Source organism: Armigeres subalbatus, chromosome 2, assembly GCF_024139115.2.
Source record: "Armigeres subalbatus isolate Guangzhou_Male chromosome 2, GZ_Asu_2, whole genome shotgun sequence".
Taxonomy (NCBI): domain Eukaryota; kingdom Metazoa; phylum Arthropoda; class Insecta; order Diptera; family Culicidae; genus Armigeres; species Armigeres subalbatus.
In genome coordinates, this window is record NC_085140.1 from 208,342,510 (window position 1) to 208,363,696 (window position 21,187).

The window sequence follows — 21,187 nt, forward strand, 5'->3', positions numbered from 1 at the left end:
GCCTCTTGAAAAAAGGCTTCCGAGCCTTTTGAAATGAGGCTTCCGAGCCAAGATGGGTGTATTCCAAAGGAATTTGTGAAATGCATTCAATTTCAAGCACAATTACTACATGTAGTGCATTCATCTCATTAATCAAAGTTAAAGAATAAGCCATTTTCAAAAAAGGAGTAATTACTTCGAAACAATGTTATCAATATCTAGATAGATCTGTTGGAAGTAAAAAAATATTGTTAATTTGAGAAATGAATAATTCGTTAATAAAGACATAATAATAATAAAAAAGAAATGAATAAAACTTGTATTGTGCGAGATTGATTCTCTCCGTTTCAGTTTCTTGTCTATTTAGACCTTGTATTCTTTTCGACTTTTAGTCTCTTTCGACCTTTTGTCCCGTTCGACGATTTGTCCATTCGAACTTTTGTCCTTTTGGACTATTTGTTCCTTCGCCCTTTAGTTTATAGACCTTTCATTTTTTGACCTTTTGTCCTGAACCCAGAAATTCCATCTCATGTTTCTTTTAAAAAAATGTTCAAAATGCTTTGTGGTAGAGCATCTGGCGGCTAGGCTAAGGTTCCATGGTTTCTATTGATTTCATATCAGAATTGGGCAAAACTTCATTCGGCTCAGTTGACATTTGACTTTGCTGGCGATTTCGGGGAAGCATATACTTAATGTTCTTCTTTCTGCTTTAATATCACAACTTTTTCAAACCTTAACCGATCGTAACAAACGTTTTATCACTGAAAGAAGAGAGCTTTCCAATAATTTTGTTGTAAAAACAATCAGAAACGGGCCACCAAAAGCGCTGTAGAAAACAAGAATGCTTGTGGAGGCCAACGCCGGTTAGGTCTGTTATAGTTCTGGCAGACACGTCATTGACAATGTTTTTGGATATTGTTATATTGTGAAAGCGCGGTAGGCAGCATTCTACTCCCTTAGTGAATTCGGGTGACACAGGCTCGAAACGGATGGCGGGCTAATGATCAGGCTGTTTTCCATCCCATAAGACCATGGCCAGTTATGCATATTGAGTAGAAGTAGGTTCAGACGAAACTATTTGATTCATGCTGATCTGGCTCTGAACACGCAAGTGACAACCATGAAATCATGAAGGAGACTTTTGCAGTAGAAGCCGCAAGGGCAACCAACTAATTTTATTGAAATTCATTGCAATTAATTTTGTCTCCCAATTCTAGTGTTACAAACGTCAAGCGCAACGGCAAACCGCTTTGCAAGGAGGGGTTTCATAAGGTTTCCATCCAATAGGGTGAAAGTGGAGTGAAGGTAATTTCTAGTGATCCCGACGCCTCCTCAACAGCGAAATTTGATAGCTAGGCTAGTAAACTTTTCAAGGCAGCAGATTGTTTGTTTTTTTTTTTCATAAGAAGTCCAGACTTTTTATTTCAAACAAGACGAGATGCCTGCAAAATCCTGGTTGAATATTTTGAGGGATGTAATACACTAAATAATTTGAAACACATTTTATATTTCTTTTGTGTCCCCGTTTGACATGAAGAAGTCGGCATTGTCATCGCCCCGCCCTGGGTTAGTCATGCGTTGATCACACATTACTTAGTTATAGACTCGATGCATCCCATCAAGATGAAATCTTGTTTTTTTTTTCTCCTATTCACTCAATGGAGTTTGACCGATGGAGTGCCAAGCTTCTTATTCACTTTGCAGTGAAAGTGGAATGGGTCCCCCATTGACCAATGAATTTAGTCCATGGACCAAAATGATCAACCCTTCATTCAAGGTCGACAAGTGATTGGTGGCTTCCGAAATTGATTAACTTTTAAAGTCAATATTTTTTTAACAGGACGTTTCTCTAATGCTAACTGCTGCGACCGACGATAACGTCGTATAAAAAAAGAAGATCAGAAGAAAAACAAATCGTTATCTCCTCGATGAGATCTTGATTATACGACTAATCTATAATTAACAGACATTCCTTGTATATTGATCGACACTCAGAAAGGGAAACGAGTCGAGATTAAATGTGCAACAATAACTTGACGAAGCTGTTTCCTCATGGATATTGGTCGACGAGGTATTATAATTATATACATAGATTTGTAAGATGAAAAAGCATATATAGGTACAAATATAAATCCATCTCGCAATTCTTGCTGTTTTACATTGATATTGAAGTCTTGGAATACGTTGTTCATATTCAATAAACAACATTTGACATTTATAAGAGGATTACACATTTATTTTCAGATAGTAAAACGAAGTTGGCTTTTACACAGTCAAAATGTAAATGAAACGATTTCAACTGAATCAAATTATTTATACTGCAATACGTTTAACTTGACACGGCATCCTGATTCATGCTGCGTAAAATACAACGAACAAACGATCACATATTAGCAAACTGATGAGCCAATTGATTTTTCATTCAAAAACTATTAGATAAAAATCATTTTTAATTAATTATTATCATATGACATTGTTATGAAACATGAATGACAATAACTTAATTATTATTCCCAACCTCAATATCTATCGTTCTAATGCGATTAGCGCATTTCCTATTAAACATGCCAAATGTCCATAAGATCGTCTAAATGAAATACATTATTAGTTGCTTTTCGCATCCCGCCAAATACATTTCGCTCAATTCATCAAAATCCACCATTCACTTTATTCCATTCACTGATTGATTACTGTCAAGAACCCGAGACCAATGATGAATAACTCATCGTGAAATTCAATAAATTTTCAAACGCACAAGCTGCTGCTGTGTCGAATTTCTATACCGCCTCAAATACGCTCCGACCGTTTCTCTCTGCTTGATGCACACACAATAATGATTCAGTATGGGCTCGGAACAACCAACGATACGGAGGGCGGTCTGTTATGAGATCCGGTTGGCAACAAAGAAAATCACCTGGGCCATCGCATCGGATCAGCTATTAAGGATAGATGCAGTAGCCATCCTCGCCGCGGTTTGGATCGCTTCAATCTCTCAACTTCAGAGAATGGCTCTGGAGCGCGGAAGGGCACTTAGTCAAACAAAACGTCGCCCGTCGTTGCCTCAATCACGAAACAGATCCCGGGATTTGTTCGACTGGCCTCCCGGGTTGACCGGCGCGCGCGGTTCGTTTGTGATCTTCTCTGCTTGTCCGCCAACAAAAATGTTCAGGTCCCGAAAGGGGAAGCAAATTATGTCTTGAAAGGTTGAGAACATAAAAATGTTAATAACTAAATGATGATGTAGAATATAATAATGCCCCGTCCACTGGTAATGATGGATGAACAAACAGAACGCATCATCAGGGATTGAGATTTTGAGATGGGTAACCTGACGGTCGGCGGTAGAGACCGTTGCGGGGTGCGTGCCCTGATGGAAGGCCCCACTCGCGCACAGGAGGAATTCAAAGCCGCCACACAGCGAAGGTCACTCGCCGTGTGTCGTATCCATCAGCGTCAGTGGTTGATGATGCTGATGTTTTTTTAACTTGGCGTTATCGATGGCTTCACGGGCGGTAGAAAATCCAAAACAAATAAAATTACACACGTCATGTGAAGCTCAACATCGTTTGACGGCAAATCGAGAATTTCGATGAGCTTCCATAGATAACGTGGATATGCTTATGGATGTTCGAGTTAGTTAACTAATTAGCATAATGCATATTTAAAATTAAGGCACATTTCTTCTCTTAGATAAAACTGAATGTTTGCATGTTTTTATGAACGCTGCAGCATAACTTCTGAATCCCTGGACCGATTTCAACAAAATTTGGAACACATAATCTCTATCCTAAGGAGATGTTTGTAGAGGGGATGTGTAGAAGCTTATTGTTGCGACGAGTCCGTCATTTGATGCGCCCAACAACGCGTTCTAGTGCGCGAAATTGGACGCAGTTACAGTGCGTTGGAACTAACTTGCCTGTGTTCACAGAAAGTGTCACCACACCCCGCTAGTTCCCCGATTGGACGCATTAGTAGTTCAGGCTTACGGAGAGCACAAATGGCGCGAAATCTACAAATGCTGGATGACGATGGTAGACTGAAAAGGAAAGAAGATGAAAAGGCTGCAGCTGGAGAAAATACTCGTTGAAAAGGCGATGAATGAGAAGCTGGAACGAGAAAAGGAGTACCATGCAAACTGTCATACGAAAGAGCTATCGAAAGGAGATACGCAATGAGGCCCTGGTTCGATCTCTAATGTGTAAAACCTAGAAATCTACCAGTGAAACGATCAAAGTCAGACGGATTAGTCGAGTCAAGTACGAGACACTGAAGACGACCTTACAGTTGAGGTCGATACACGTATCTGTCAAAGGTAAAATAAAGTAGTGGGATTAAATGGAATAGTGCAGACTCGTCTTGACAAGTAAATACATTCCACTAAAAGCTTAAAACGATTTTTATGTCAGACGGATTGTCAAGTCCAAAGGATTTTTTTTCTTTATTTTTGCGAAATTTGAAATGACGTCAGTTCTTCACTTGTCATGATATTGCCAGCGCTAAGGGAGCAACTGACAAGGGTGGGCGCTGAAAGCAGCGACCCTCAGATCCAACCTAGGAACCTTCCGCAAACAGAGAGTACAATACATAATAATAAACAAAAAAAATTAATAAAACGTTAAAAATTTGGTTGGTTCATAAAATTAAGCTGGTCGACAAAACAGGACATCAATCACGGTCTTAATCGGTGGAAGTCTCCATGGATAAACTTTGGCCGTGCGGACAACTGTGACTGTACGGATGTCCAAGGATCCAATTATTGAGTCACGCTGTTCTCCGGAGTTCAATCGCTGCAGCCAGATAGGAAACCCAACCTTAGCGCATAACATCGATCCATATAACAGATCGAAAAGGGGAAACTTTTCAGAACGAAGGACTTCCGCAAAAAACTGTCCGGATTCAGATCGCATTTGAAAACAATAGAGAAAAAAATCGCAGAAAACGTGTCTCACTCTGAGAGCGATAGCTTTCGTATTCCTGCTACACAGGATTTGGTCGGTTGGTATCAAGATGAGGAGACGATGTTAGAGAAGTTGGGGAGGAAACGCAGCCATGATAATTGTGGGGACTGTGGGGAGCGTGAGGACTTACAGCCCTGGAAAGACCTGGGAGGCTCGCACACCTCCGTGAATGGGACTTATACCCGAGTGTGGCTGCTCGGAAAGTTCAAGCTGGATCTAGATCTGGTGGTACAGGCTTCCATTTTTGAGGAATCAGATGAGGACAGACAGGTTAGCGGTATCGTCAACTAAGGCATCTCGTATGTTTGTCGGAAGCAGACCATCCTGGCTGACGATCTTTTTGATCCAGGCTTTAACGTCAGCCGTGGGAATCGATGTTGTGAAACGCCGACCTTGGTGATCGACTCCAGCCAGAATGTCCGCAGTGACGTTCCCTGGCAACCCACAGTGCCCGGGATTTCAGGCGAAAGTTGTCGACTTTTGATCGCTAGCGAGGATGGCCTGAATGCATGGGTGTTTCTGGTGGTCACTTCGTAGCGCAGCGATTTGTTTTAACTTTATTTAAGTGACTAGCGCAACGATGGCACAGGCACAGGCGGAATCAGTCAGAACTAGGACCGGTTTGTCGGAGGGGGTAGTAGCGGCAATCAACAGAGCTGCCGAGAAGACGATGCATTGTGCAGGAAGGCTGTTCGAGACCGTTAGGTTGCTCCCAGTAACGCCTAAGCCGAACCCTTTTCTCGAAAGGGAACCGTCATTATATCGATGCTCAAGGTCCCCAAACTCGGTGTTTAGCAACTCAGCGACGGATCTTCGAAGAGCTTCCGTGTTATCCCGTCTATAAAAACGCCTCGCAATAGAGCTGTTTATGTTGGCTGTAGAGGAGTGCCTGCTCCTCGTTCCATGCCCGTAGACCCTAGCCACCGGGGGACATTGACGCCGGCCATTGTGTGCATGATTCGATCCCCTTGAACAAGAAGAGGGTTCCTATGGTTCCTATGATGTAACGGAAACGTATGCGACGGCTTTTAGGAAAACAGCCGCTTGCACACGATGGCGAAATGGGAGGACGCAGGCAGCCTCAGTCCGGAAGCTATGCGGAGGTAATGGTTGAAGATTGGGAGAGTATGTTGACAAGCTCACAACGTGCTACACAAGTCAGTTCCATTCCGTACAGCAGTCTGCTGTCAGTGTTGTCAATCAGCGTTTAGCTGATACGATACCGAATCGTCCTGTTGTTCGCCCCTTGCGGTCTTGATAAAGTTTTAACAAGGTTGATCCTTTATTTGCAGCCGATTTTGACCGCTTGGAAATGAGGGACGAAGGTCAGTTCTCGGTCGATGCAGACCCCGAGGACATCGACGAGATTTCGGTTTGGGATCGGCTGCCCATTAATCTTGAGACTAGGGCCGGAGAAACAATGCCGTTCATTGCACACATGTCCGCAGACACTTTTTCCGGTCGACATGGTGAAGCCGATCGACGAGGACCATCGATTAACTCCACTAACCGCTACTTGGGTTTGGATACGCGTTCGCGCCGGAGTGTCTCCGACTACCACCACAAGCAGGATGTCGTCCGCGTAGACGAAGATGTAGATGTTCTTGGGACCATAGAAGACCCCATTTATGGCAACCAGAAACAGGGTTACTGCCAGAACAGATCCCAGTTTCCTATGGGAAGGTTCTTGAGGCGAAATTTACGATAAAGACCCGGAAGGACCCCGGCTGTGCTCGGAGGGCTTTCCTTCTGGCTTTATCAGCTCGACACGTGATGTCCGACCAACAACAAAGGGCTCTGCGTCCTGGCCGAGAACTGGTCTGGATATGGATAGACCAGCGGCGTCGAGAACGATCTTGGAGAAGTCAGGAAGCGCAAGCGGGGTAGTGTGCTCAACGCGCGTCGAATGCTGCTATCAAAGGACTCCCAGTCCAAAGGAAATCAGCAAAGTCATCGAAGTTGCAAGAAATACCCAGCATCAACAGAGATGGTAGCTCGCTAGTCTTTTCATCAGGGAATGTTCAGGAACGATATTGAAGTAAATCAACGCCGGTCAACATCAGTAATCCGCGACGACGCAAGCTAATCTTCATAAGCTACCGCTGGTGGACATCCAATTATTCTTTGAATTTCTTGACAAAACTATTCCGCCCAATTCCTATATCGCCCTGATTTCCAACACTTTGAATGCAAGTGCATTACCAAACCACGTTCCTAAGCTGATAGGTAATTCTCGATCTTATGCGCTGTGGCAATGTGAAACAAACGAGGTGCTGAGGAAGCATTTCAGTGCGCAACGACATTCAGAAAAGCTACTCCAATGCGATAAGAAGGTGCTCGTGTGGATTTGTCCGAAAACGACCTCGATGCTCACTGACGTGAGTTTTTCTCAGTGGAGAGCCTTGGAGTTTCCGGGGCTCCGAAATTTGAAGGAAGCGAGATTCAACAAGTACGCCATACTCTCGAAGAAACGACAGTTCAAACGAAAGATGGAAAGTATGAAACCGGGCTTCTTTGGTGGTTGAGATGTTATTTTAGTTTGACCGGCGACGAATCTGGTACCTACCATTGGACGGCGTTTCGCTAAATTCAAAGTTCCTTAAAGGTGCCAATCTGTTGACCTTGCAGCTGGCTGTTATATTTATGGACATGAAGCATTGACCTTAAAAGAGGCAGACCGGGAAGCTTTCGGGGTTTTCTAGCAAAAAGTGCTGCGTACAATAGTTGGAGGGCTGTATCAAGTATTTGTATATTTTTTAGAAGAAAATATTGTGAATCGTAGAAAATACGGCAGACTTCAGTTGGCTGGTCACTTAATGTGAATGTCGGAAGAACGAATAGCGAACACAATAGACACCAGATAAAGGACGACGACTTCGTGCAAGGTCACGAACACGCTGGCTGCACGCGGTGGAATCGAACCTGGGGACCCTAAACGTTCGGGGAATCTGAAGGAACATCGCGCAAGACCGACGATTATGGAGCTCTACAATACGCCAGGCATAGGTGTATCGACGCTGTAGCCAACCAGGTATCCAGGTAGGTAGATGCGTAAGACAATATTGGATGGCTATTCTATTCAGATCAAACACACGTACTTTCGAAGCGATTCGAGTACTGCTATGTCGTGGATCAAATCAGATTCCCGTCGATACAGAAGCTTTCGTTGTAGTCGTAGACGTAGACCTTTAGAGTTAACGAGATCTTGAACGTTTAAAAAAATAGATGAGTGGGTTGAGAACAAGAGTAAACGTCGCCGACGAAGCCTCAAAATGAAGAAAAGGTCCGAACTACAAACCTGATAGCTTATGGATGAGTGGTCCAGCTTTCCTGTATGGTGCGAAGAATGACTGGCTGAGAAACGAGTTCAAGGAAACCGATGGAAACGAAGAAGAACTCTGACCAGCGTAGATTTGTAGTCATTTCCTGACAGTTCCGCTAACTGTTATGTCGCAATTTTCCATATACGAGCGGATGCTGCGGAGCATAGCGTATGTCTGCATGAAACTGCTGCAACGAGGCAAATGAGCGTCCTAAAAATTAGCTCGGAGTCTCTGCCTCTGGTGGATCACCCAATCGGACTGTTACCCGGAGGAGTTGGCTCCGCTGAAACACAACGTGCTCTCCGGCGTCGGCGCCAGGGAACCAACAAGTACTTACTCGAAATAGTCCGTTAGTAAAGAGCAGGGAACTAGAGATCGAGCTCCGTAACATCAGTTGCGACGTTAGAAATACGTTCACGGACGCTAACACTGAATAGGTTCGAGTTTTGCAATACTACACCAAGCGCCTTTTGACTGACCTGTAATATCTTGCTCGTAGAAGGAAAAGAGAATTTTATTTATAACAATTCATGGGTACTTTTGTTGTTGGATATCCTCAGGTATAGGCTTGAGCAAGAAGAAGGGTTAAGGACAAAATTTCGAAAGCCAAAAAGTCGCAAGGACAAAAGGTCGAAAGGACAAAAGGTCGAAAGGACAAAAGGTTGAAAGGACAAATAGTAGAAAAGGACAAAAGGTCGAAAAGGACAAAAGGTCGAAAGAGACAAAAGGTCGGAAGGACAAAACGTCGAACGGGAAAAAAAGGAAGAAATAGACAAGAAACTGACAAGGAAAGAATCAATCTCGCACAATACCAGTTTTATTCATTTCTTAAATCAACAATCTCTAACAGAACTTTCTATATATTCATGATATTGTTTTATAGTAATTACTTCTTCTTTAAAAAAATACTCATTCTTTTCTTTCTTATTCTTCTGTGTATTATTTCTGCTTGAAGTTTAATGCATTTCACAAATTCCTTTTGAATACACCCAAATTATTATCAACTTGTACTTGATCGACCTTTTGTTTTTTGACCTTTTGTCATAGATTCGTTAGTATTGGTAGCTGACGGAAAGATTCGAAATCAGTGGATACGTGGCCGGGTAAACCGAACATTTTTTTGGTTTAGCGACAATAACATGGGTTCACTGGGGTGGAAAGCACGCCCACTCAATCACCGGCGCCAAATAGATAAGTTTATTTTTAAATTTGTTTGTTCATCAAAAATAGAAAAAAAATGTTGGCGTTGTATACAAGACACGACCGCTCGACGTAAACTACGTAAAACCAAATATAGTACACTAAACCAATTATTCCGCTATACATAGAAGAGAAGGAACTATCCAGCAGCATCTCCAACTCTGTGAGGGAGTAGGGACCTCACTGTCTAGCAGTTTGGCCACCCCATGTTCAACAATTGATAATATCCTAAAAGTAGGCAATTACCAAGGATTGGAACGCGTTGCATAGGAGATGCATAATGCATGAAAGAACTGAAATTTTAAATAGTTTAGCGATGATAATAAAAAGTTTCAATAGTACTGGCAAATTGGTGGAGAGTTTATGAATCGATTGATATATAAATCTTTAAAATCCATTGAAAGATAAAGGACCTATTAATGTTACAAATCTTACATGATTTCGTGACGGTCCCCAATTTTGAAATTTTCATTTTACACCCTGTATCCGAGTCTTCCCCTTAGACGTAGTTTACGTCAAAAATAAAACAAATATACATCTCGCGCTTAGTTTCATGGGGGCGTAACTGCATTGATCGATTCCTCTTAATCGATTTTATATTTTGGTAACAATCAACAAACAAATCGAAACATTCGAGTTTCAAAAGCTACAACCGTAATTATAGATTCTCATGCAAGATACAATCATCCTTTATCACACCAAAGCATTAAATCATCGACAAACACGTGCAATTCGGTACAATAATAAAAAGAAAACATCGACGAAGAGAAATCGATCTATACAGTTACGCCCCTATGAAACTAAGCGCGAGACATTATATAAATGAAAAAAAAAAAAACAAAGAGTTTGGACGCCTTATAAAAAGTATCATGAAAATTATTTTGATTCGGATAGATGAGTGCTACTCAATTGATCCCAGTGCAATTGAAATGCGATGCGACACAGAATAAATCGGGAGATAAAAAATTAATCGACTTTGAGGTTTAACTACACTGCATGGACGCAAAATTTACAAAAATGTCACCACGTGGCTTCTGAATGAGCTCCAATGCATTCTAAGGACTGTTTATTTTTCACTGCAAGCACCAACAAAAAAAAAGAACAATACCGTCTTGCTTCAGAACGGCATTCTCATCAGAAAAAAAGAAAAAGATCCGGCTGATTTCCGCGATAATTTTATATTTTTACGATGACGCGGTTCGTTTTTGCGATTGATACCATAAAAATGTCATATTATCATATATGATGTATTTATATACATAACCATCGGCCGCAGATAACACAGGAAAAAGCTCAATAGGCATCTTCTCGTATCGGCGATGTTCCTAAGAGAGCTTCCAACCTAATGCATGTATATTTGGCGCTGGTTTGCGGCCTCGGTGGTCGGTTAGTCAGAGCCGGCGACGACCATCATGACCAACTGAGAAGCGAAGCGACGAATGGAGCCTTCATCGGATCAATGGAAAGTGTCAAAATGATAATTCGTTAGCAGATTTGGAAGCTTTATAGTATTGAAATCTGTTATTCAAAGCGAGAGCGAGGCGGTCGGCTTCTTGGAGGTCCAGATTTCTGCGCATGTTTTCCCTTTCGGCCGTTGAATTATGTCGAGGTCGTTGGTGTGAGGCTGACCACCACAAATAGAATTGTTTTTTTTTCGATTAACTTATGAAATTGAATATGGAGATTGGTGAGATATTAGCGGTGTTTTTCAGGGGATGAATATCGTGACAAGCTTGACGGGATGCGCGCATTTGTGTCGATAAACATGATTATAAAAAATAGCTTAGCTTTGAAATTGGAAGTAATAGGTATTTTGTTTGGGATTTATGGTGCCAGTTGAATATTTTCATTTTAAGTTTAAATATTTACGAAGGTTGTTATACAACTTTAGGAATAGTGTATTTCCATGTCGAACGGAGTATGTAGATTTTCAAACATTGAACAACAATTCGTGCATATTCATAGTCGGGTTATCTTGAAACATCTTCTCGATTATTAAAACGAGACATTTGTACCGCTATCTACTTTGACTACTATTAAAGCACAAGAATTAAATTGAATTATGTGATTCAGAATTATCTTGAAGAAACACCAGGATACAAACAATTTTTGTGTATACCTTCTTCAATGTTTGATAAATTGCACAAATGTCCTAAAATTCAAATTAATGGAACATATAAATTAGCAAAACCATTTTTAATTGATATAGTCATCCACATTTTTTTCCATACATTTAATACCAAAGAGAAAAGTGCCAAATAGACCCCAACTTAGTTGAAATATGTTTTGAAGCAGTGGAATTTAATCATACAGAAAAGTAACACAGCTTTGATGTGCAAAGCAGTAACGCTCATAAATCGTTTATTAGTCTTTTCTAATAATTCTAAAAAAACAATAAATGTAACAACATGTGGTTTTCTTAATAAGGTAGTACCTTATTAATTGCAGAACTTTCTGATGGTGGTCTTTTTCATGGAATGCATGATAACATGAACGAATAATTACCAAAATCAATAGCCGCAAGCCACCAGTTCGCAAACATCGCCACTTTTGAGCACCGTCGTGTTTCGCGCACCGCATTGTGGTCTGTTTCTGACCACCCAACAAGCAGTAAATCAGAAAAATTATCAACATAAAAACACATGTGTATTAATGAGATACCGACCGATGAGCCCGCATGGTTCATCACCATGGTCGGTGGGAGCCACTAACGTCGGAGCTTTTGGATCAACAAGGTGCGAAAAACAGAAAGATGAACCCCGTCCGCGCATACAAGCGTTAGCCACATATTACAAATTTAATGGTTTGGTCCAACAGCACCAGCTCAAACGACTGTTGGCAAAACTATGAGTAAAAAGGACGGGCTAACGTCATCTTTGGAGGCACCGCTGTCTGGAAAGCCTTCGTAATCATCAGTGCGCGGCGACATCAATCTCCGCCAAACGAGCCAAGACCCTCTTCGCGTTCCATTACGGGTCGAACCCAACCAAATTATGTGATTATGCTCGAAAAATTTCTATATTTGCATCCGGGGAGGAGCCTCCAGCATTGAGGTCTCCTCCGTTGACCAGTAAAACAATTTCAGAAGTTCGGTAAAGGTTAATCGAATCGGGTTCACCTAATTTATGGCGCTGGTCGGAAGACAGTTTTATGATTTGGAATCGAGAAGAACGTCGTCGTCACACACACGTATTTGCACAATATAAATGGCCAAAATTAAATGTTTTTACTTTTATTTATTTATTTATTTGATGATTGTTCTGTATATAATTTCTTAGATTGGTAGGTATACTTTGAGAGTCTGGTATATCATACCAAATTTGAATGGGGACAAAGTTTGTATATTTGTGACAGATGTACTTCAATAAACAAGACAAACATTAACAGAGTGTAAGAGAGGTAGGGTGTGACAGTTCCGCAAGCCGTCTACAAAAAAATCTGTTACTGGATACTGTCTTTTTAGTTGAAACACTCGCGACCAAAAAAAGTCAGCAAATTCCGGAAATACCCCACTGTGTGTCATCGTCTGACACTTGAAGTGGAGAGACCCCGGATCTCCCACGTAGCCACCGGTGGATGCTGACGAAGATGTTGCTGTGTACCCTCCGAGAGCTTATGCCTAATATTGTTCCATAAATCATCGGTGAGGAACGAGATGAACACAACAAAACAGCACAGCGCCAGCGGCATTCTCACAAGAATTCCACCCGAAGAACTCGAGCATAACCATACACGAAAGCACAAAGAAGGATGAAAGATGATCATGTAATTATCGGACTTTTTCAATCGATATTCAACTGACATGACTGGCATGGGGAGACCAGCAACATTAGGATAACGTAAAGCGTGAGAGCGGGTGAAGTGGAGTTAGAAGAAAACAAGAGCACACGATCCGAAGTCCGAAGTGGATTCCCGCGTGCCCCTTCTCGGGAGATCTTCTTTTTATTGGAAGCTAATTTGATTATAATGAGTTGGTTAATCGATTCGTTAAAGAATCGATAATGCCTACTTAAATTTAGATGCTCGAGATTGGACTGGGCTAATCAAGATGAAGGTGGGTGGCCTGGGCTGAGCTGTAGAGTTGTCTGAATTGGAATGCAAGACGATGTTAAGAAAAAAAAAACATATTTTCCCGAGTTTGCGTGAGGAAACAAATTGCCTTACTCACCTAGACATATTGGACAGCACTGGCCATTCTTCAAAGGGAGCGGATCCGAGCAGGGGGTGTAGCATTTGATGTGCGACTGCGTTATCACACCGGAAACGCATTTATAGTGTTCGCATGGGTCATCGGGATTGGTCCACTCAGTGCCGCTTTCAATCATACGGCCTTCATATAAGCACCCTGAAAAAAATATAAGAGATTATTTTTTATGCTTCTCCATGCTTCACTTATGATCTGTTTGAAAAACAACAATATAAAATTTTTATTTCCTACAACAGTGTGTGATAGGGGAGAAGCCAGAAGTTTCCATTTCTATCTCAGCTCGTAAATTTCTTTGAACTAAGTTGATAAAAATTTCAACAGGTTCAAATGACTGTATTTTGAAAAAAAAAAATGGAAAACAAAAAATATTCCATACAGGTTGCAATCCTGCACCTGCTTACTAAAATGTTTTTTTTTAATTGTTGATTGTAATACATCATCCATCTCGTATAGAATAGCAAAGAATATTAAAATTACTTTAAAACAGTTCTTCAATCTACAGTCAACCCTGCACAAGCCGATATCGAAGGACCATCGTCTCATGGAAATATCGAGACGAGTAACAGGAATTATGTAAGAAGCTGTTCGAAAACATAGGAATCCTCAATATCCTTCGGAACATTTAACACGTTCTGCTACTGTTTTCAGTGAGCGCTTTTATCTGCAACGGCAACGTTTGTCATACTTTTGGTCGGCGACGGCTTGACGATTTTTTTTATTACGTTCGTAACGTAAAGTTTTTTTTCAGGATATTTTAAGACATTAACGGGAGAATCCTTTTAATATCCCCGGAAAAATCTAATGAGCTGTCCCAGGAGATTCTTCCAAGTTTTTCGAATTTTCAACAGGAAGTGTTCTAAAGTTTTCACGGGATTTTTTTTGAAATTTTCACGGGAAATTGTTTAGGAGTTTGCCTATGCCACCGGGCATGCATGCTTCGAATTAAACAGAATTTCCTTGTGATTTTTTTAAAGGTTCACAAAAACTGTTTCCCACGGAATTTCAACTGGATTTTTTACGGAATTCCTTTGGATTCCTACGTGAAATTCCATTTGTTGTCTATTAGTGGTTTTTCGGAAATTATACGAGAAAATTTTCAAGAGACGAAGGGTCGTTTGGTTGATAGTCATTTGACCGAATACCACATGGCCGAATAATACGTTAAGCCGAAAACTTTCTAGCTGATCGGATTATACGGCGAAAAACATCGACCCGTTCAACCAAACGCCACTTTCGGACAAATGAGCTGTCGGAGCAAACGTCTTTTTCAGCCAAATTATCAGTTCGGCCGTATGACCTTCACCCGTACGTCGCAAACCGTTTTCGACCTTATGTCAACTCGTCCGGCCAAGCAGCATTTTCGGTCAATCAATTTTTTTTCGTCAGCTCGGGCAAACAACACAATATGTTCATTTCGGCCAAATGGCCCTTTTCTATCAAACGATCATCTAGGCCTTTTTGGCTAAATGACCTATTCGATTAGACGACTTTTCAGTCAAACGACCTGATCGGCCGAACGACATTATCGGCCATAAGTCTATTTCTGCCAAATGATTTTATGCCAGTCGAGTTTCGGATTAACGCCATATTCGGCCAGACAACAAACGGCCCTTCCCCGTCAAAACATTTGATTTCAACATGAAATTCTGAGGATTTCAACAAGATAATTCTTCGAGATTCCCAAAAGAAATTCTTCATAATTTACCCGGAAATGTTCTGGGATTTGCATTATTAGGGGCGTTAGTCATCTAAGCGTATTTGCAAGCCATAGAGTGTGAGTTTGATTCCCGCCCTAGTAAGGAGAAAACATTTCGTTAAGCGGAAAACGCTCCACTTGTTCACTAGGTGCTGTGTGAATGTCCTGTCCGTTGTCTAATGCTAAGTGTTAAGTATTCAGTCTATGCGTTCTCTGGTCAAACATGGTGATCCTGTCTTTCTTTCTTTTAAATTCTACAAATAGATCTTTCTAATTTTGAAGGAAATTTACTCAGAATTTCAATGGTAGTGTCTTAGAGATTTCGAAGGATATTCTTCAGAATTTACATTACAAGTTTTAACGAAAAGCTTTTTCGATTTTTGAGCGAAAAAAAGTAAGGAATTTTCAAGAAAAATAGCCTTTTCACGAGAAATCCTCTGGAGTTTCAACGGGATTGCTATGAACTGTCGGCGGCGATGGCGCACACCTCTAACCATTGTGTGGTCCTGCGGGAAATCTGGAGGATCCCCAAAAATGAAAACCTCTAAATTTTATTGTTAAGCACCAAGATTTTTGTGATGCATTTGTTTTTTTGTATTATGAGTATGCACTTAATGTTGTGGATTATACATGCTGTGGCCATCCGAAAATTCCGGATATTACGGAAGACCATTTGGTAGCATAAGTCACAATGTCAATGCTGTACTCAAAGTGTACATACGAATGCTTAAAAAATATCGGTGCTTTGAATTGAAATTCATATGGTCATAAATTCATAAATTGGTCATTTTTATGAATGTTCTTGATTTCCGTTCCCTTAGGCTTTCACAAAATTCGTAACGCTGAATTTGATAATTCAGATACTCCATTGTCCCTCTCGCAACCATTTTTAATGGAAGGTTTAATTTTTTTGTACGGACCATAACGCTTGGTCTGACTTCCTCCATCCCCCTAAAGCGTTACGTAATTTGTGAACAGTCCTTAGGAAAGCGAGAAAGGTACTATCATTACTAGGTGTCTTGCACATATAGGATACGTTACGGGTACACACTGATAATACATATTTCTATTTTTGTAAGATGGGTAAAAATATTAATCCGGATAATCGAGCCATTTTCTCCGGATAATCGAGCCCCGGATAATCGAGCCTCCGGTTAATCGAGCCTCCGGATAATCGAGTCCGGCCTGTATTGGTAACCCAACTTGGCATTCTGAATAGCCTTATCTCCCAAAAATTATCCGAACCGATTTTTTTCATTGGCCGGCCATAGTTGAATTTGATACAATTAGTTCCAAGGTTGCTCTCAGGCCGTAACGAAAATACCTCCGGAGAACAGCGCATTTATAGAATTATTGAGAGTATCCTGATTAAGTCTCCGATTGGACAACCTGGCTAAGATCCTGGAACTGGAGCAACTTATTGTTCTCAACGATTACCTCACTGTGATTTCTGCATTTCGTCAAAATTCTTCATACAGCATTTTATTCCAAAACTATATTTTTAAGTGATTTGAATTGGATTCAGTGAGTATTGTTCTTAAGGACTGAGTTTCATAGTTTTTAATAATGAATAACGTCATCTTGAGCCAAAACACTGAATATTGACGTCTCTCCATACGTTTTAAAATGAAATCCATTGTTGGTATTTTAAATGTATTTTCATGCACATATTTGGAGCATATAAATAAACGCAACATTCAATCGATCTCATTGTACTTTGAGAGAGAGAGAGAAGACCATTTTCTTTTCCTCCCAGAGAATGTTTTCGCGCGATTTTGACGTTGGACAACGTCTTATCCGAAGGTACTGGGCGTCAAATCAGAATCTAAAATTGAGGACCGTCACGAAATCATGTAAGATTTTGAACGTTAATAGAGCCTTTATCTTTCGATGGATTTTCGAGATTTATATATCAATCGACTCGGAAACTCTCCAGCCATTTGTCAATTTCATTTGAACTTTTGATTATCTACGATAAACTATTTAAAATTTTAATTCTTGTCCTAATCAGTAAAAATATCAGAACCAACCAATCCCGTTCATGCATTCCCAACACGTACATCAGAATGATGTAAGTTACGGGCCCTGTGACCCACCGTTTCTTGTTCTCCAGGTATGATTCGCGCTCTCGCATCATTGCTTTACGATGATCCACGGTGAGTGGTCACGTAGAGTAGGAACGGGCAGAACCATGGCGTTGGTAGCGGTCCTAGCATCGATGGCAGTGGTTTTTGCATCTGTAACGCTTTAGCGGCAAACTATCGAGTGACTATCGTCGGCGTCAGCGGTACTCCAGGGTAAATTTCTTACATGGTTCTGGATCTGGTTTTGTAGCTGGATTGCTTTTTTTGGTTCTTTTAAGGACCACCATTTTATACAGTGATGTGAAGAATATTGTTCAATTATTATTGAATAATTGAAAATCAATCGGTTCTTTTAAGTATCACAATCAGTATTGCAAAAGGTCGTGATCGTCATAAGACGGAAAGCAATGCATCTTTTTCTACCTTGGTCGACCAAATGAAAGTATCATGGGTTCTTCGTTCTATTTCGCATGGAAAGCAGTCATAAAAGAATTTTGTGCTTTGTTTTAAAATTAAAATTTCTAAATTATTTTAATAGATATATGCAAAGAATATTGACAAGTCGATAAATTAATTATATTCCTTTAACCTTCCTAGTGCACCATTTCGACCCAAGCACAGCAAAAACACCGATGTAACTTTGTAACGCAACGAGAGAGAAATTTGAAAAATTCTGACTTTTCCCAACGTTTGGAAACTAAGATTCCCTGTGAAAATCAGCTTCCAGAGGCGCCACAAAAAAGTGACACATTGTGCATTGCGGTTCATTTGGACCCAAGATTTCATCACGATCATAAAAACTTAAATTTCAACCGATTTTCGATCTTTAGGCACCAAACGAAAGCTGTAAGTTCCAATATCAAGGTGATTCATCCAAATTGACCACTCTAGTCCCCGGGGAACCTGTACTAAAAAAGGTACTGTTTGAGCTTCTCTATTTGGCACCAAATTTTCGAGTTTCGTGTTCTGAAACATAAAATTGCTTGCAAATATGTGCTCTGATGATCTCAACTGTATTTGCTATATTGTATATGCCATTTCTGGGCAAATTTATCCCTAGACCGGTCATCGGAAAGCAATCTGGAAGATCCGGAACTTCCGCAAAATTGGCCAATTCTAAAAGTTAATCCCAGAGATTCGCGATTTTTTGATAACCATTCATTCTGGCAAATTGTGGGTGCAATCAATAGTTAAAGCCTTCTGTGACCCCCAAATGTCCCAGAAACGGTCCTCCGGAAGATCCGGAACATCCGTAAAATGGCCAATTCTAGAAGTAAATCCCAGAGCTCCGCGATTTTTTCATAACCATTCATTCTGGCAAATTGTGGCTCCAATCAACAGTTAAAGCCTTCTGTGACCTACAAATGTCCCAGAAATGGTCCTCCAGAAGTTCCGGAATATCCGTAAAATGGCCAATTCCAAAAGTTCATCCCAGCACTTCGCGATTTTTTGGTAACTATTCAATCTGGCAAATTGTGGTTGCAATCAATAGCTAAAGCCTTCTGTGACCTACAAATGTCTCAAAAGCGGTCCTTCGGAAGATCCGGAACATCCGTAAAATGGCCAATTCCAAAAGTTCATCCTAGAGCTCCGCGATTTTTTGAAAACCATTCATTCTGGCAAATTGTGGGTGCAATCAATAGTTAAAGTCTTCTGTGACTCCCAAATGTCCCAGAAACGGTCCTCCGGAAGATCCGGAACTTCCATAAAATGGCCAATTCTAAAAGTTCATCCCAGAGCTTCACGATTTTTTCGTAAGCATCCATTCTGACAAATTGTACGTGCAATCAATAGTAAATGTCTTCTGTGACCTCCAAATGCCCCAGAAATATTTTTTCGGAAGATCCGGAACATCCGTAAAATGGCCAATTTCAAAAGTTCATCCCAGAGCTTCACGATTTTTTCGTAAGCATCCATTCTGACAAATTGTACGTGCAATCAATAGTGAAAGTCTTCTGTGACCCCTAAATGTCCCAAAAACGGTCTTTCGATAGAACTGGAACATTCGTAAAAATGGCCAATTCTAAAAGAATCATGGAGGAGCTTCCGGATTCATAATTCCTTGAGAATTTCTGATGGAATTTCCAGAGGAACTTCCGGAAGAAGTTCGGGGGAGTTAAGAAAATTATTTTGAGCTTTTAGTGGAATGTCTTCACTTGTCATAAATGTATCTGTCAAGGTACAATTAAGTGGTGGAATTAAATGGGATTGTACAAACTCGTCTTCGGGGGAGTTCCCAGCTCCCCGAGGAATTACTTGATGAACTTATTTTGAGGAACTCTCAGAATTCTCAGAAGAACTTCTAGAGGAATGCCCTTAGGAACTTTTCGAGGGATTACTTGATGAACTTCCTAATGAATTACCGGAGGAACTTGTGGATGAAGTTCTTGAAGAACTTCCAGAGGAGCTTCCGGAGAAGATTCGGAGGAATTCAAGGAGGAACGCCGCCACGCCGCCGTCGTTGGCTAATGATGATCTGTTATTCTAACTGTTGGATTCGGGCTCTTTTACGGATGTTCCGGATTATACGAAGGAATTTTTATTATTGATAAGAAAATTATTTTGAGCTATCAGTGGAATGTCTTTACTTGTCATCAGACGAGTTTGTACAATTCCATTTAATTCCACCACTTGATTGTACCTTTGACAGATACGTATTTCGACCTTAACAATAAGGTTGTCTTCAGTGTCTCGTACTTGACTCGACTTTTATTATTGTCATTGCATATCACGGAAGATTTTCGCTATTGATTGCATACATAATTCACCCAGATGAATGAAAGCGAAAATTAGCAAAGCTGTGGGATGAACTTTTGAAATAGATTATTTTCATTGCTTTCCTGATCTCCCGGAGAACGGTTTTGTGGACATTCAGTCGTCATAGAAAATTCCAACTATCGATTGCACAATCACTTCCCCGCTATGGATGTCTTCGAAATAAAATGCGGAGCTCTGGGATAAACTTCTGGAACTAATAATTTTAGCCGATGTCCCAAATTTCCCGGAGAACTGGAGCCGTTAACAATGTTTTCTAAAAAATCGAATGTGATTCAGCGTTACTACGTGAATTCTAACAAAAATGCTCAGCTCTGGGAACAACTTTTAGGATTAACCTATTTTACCTACCCGAAAACATCCTAGAATGGGCCGAGAATCGAACTTTTTTTTCATCACATTACTGAAACGCTGCTAAATTCGGTTGTGGGCACCTTTATTGGTTCGGTTATGGGCACCTTCTTTTTATTGACAAATCGTTCAATATTACTGAGGTTATCAACAAACATATCAGCAAACTTATTTCAATGCCGATTTTATCCATTTTCTTCGAATTATTTAGATTATTGGAATAATAAATTTATTATTTTTGTTTTGTTTTTTTAGGCGTATCTAACCATTATATATGAACTTTTTGGAACTACGCGTTGACCGATTCGCACGAAACCAGTTGCATTCGACGGGATTTCCTTTAAAAATTGGACCTTTTAGACATTGCCTTCCCAAGTTGTTGACAAATTACCGTTTATTTTCATAGAGATGTATATAAATGAATGCAATATATGTAAATTGGTGGAAAAAAATAAATCCAACTACCTAAAGTGCTATTTTGGATCTTTCTTAAGCAGGGTTCGTACTTTTCGTTTCGATGAAACGAAAACATGCGATTTTCGGGTCGAAGGAGTATCGTTTTTCGGAGTTTGTAGTGAAAAACATCTTTCTGCCAGCCCTATTTTATCTAGATC

General features: G+C 40.5%; 1 protein-coding gene across 9 annotated transcripts in view; it reads right to left on the minus strand.

Moving 5' to 3' along the window:
• The window catches only part of LOC134211559 (BMP-binding endothelial regulator protein), a 252,358-nt gene that overhangs the window by 42,278 nt on the left and 188,893 nt on the right, over nucleotides 1-21,187 (minus strand). For all 9 annotated transcript variants that reach the window (XM_062688541.1, XM_062688539.1, XM_062688538.1 and 6 more), the window contains one exon: nucleotides 13,629-13,805. In XM_062688541.1, coding sequence (XP_062544525.1) covers nucleotides 13,629-13,805 — 177 coding nt within the window. The remainder of the gene's footprint in view (nucleotides 1-13,628; nucleotides 13,806-21,187) is intronic.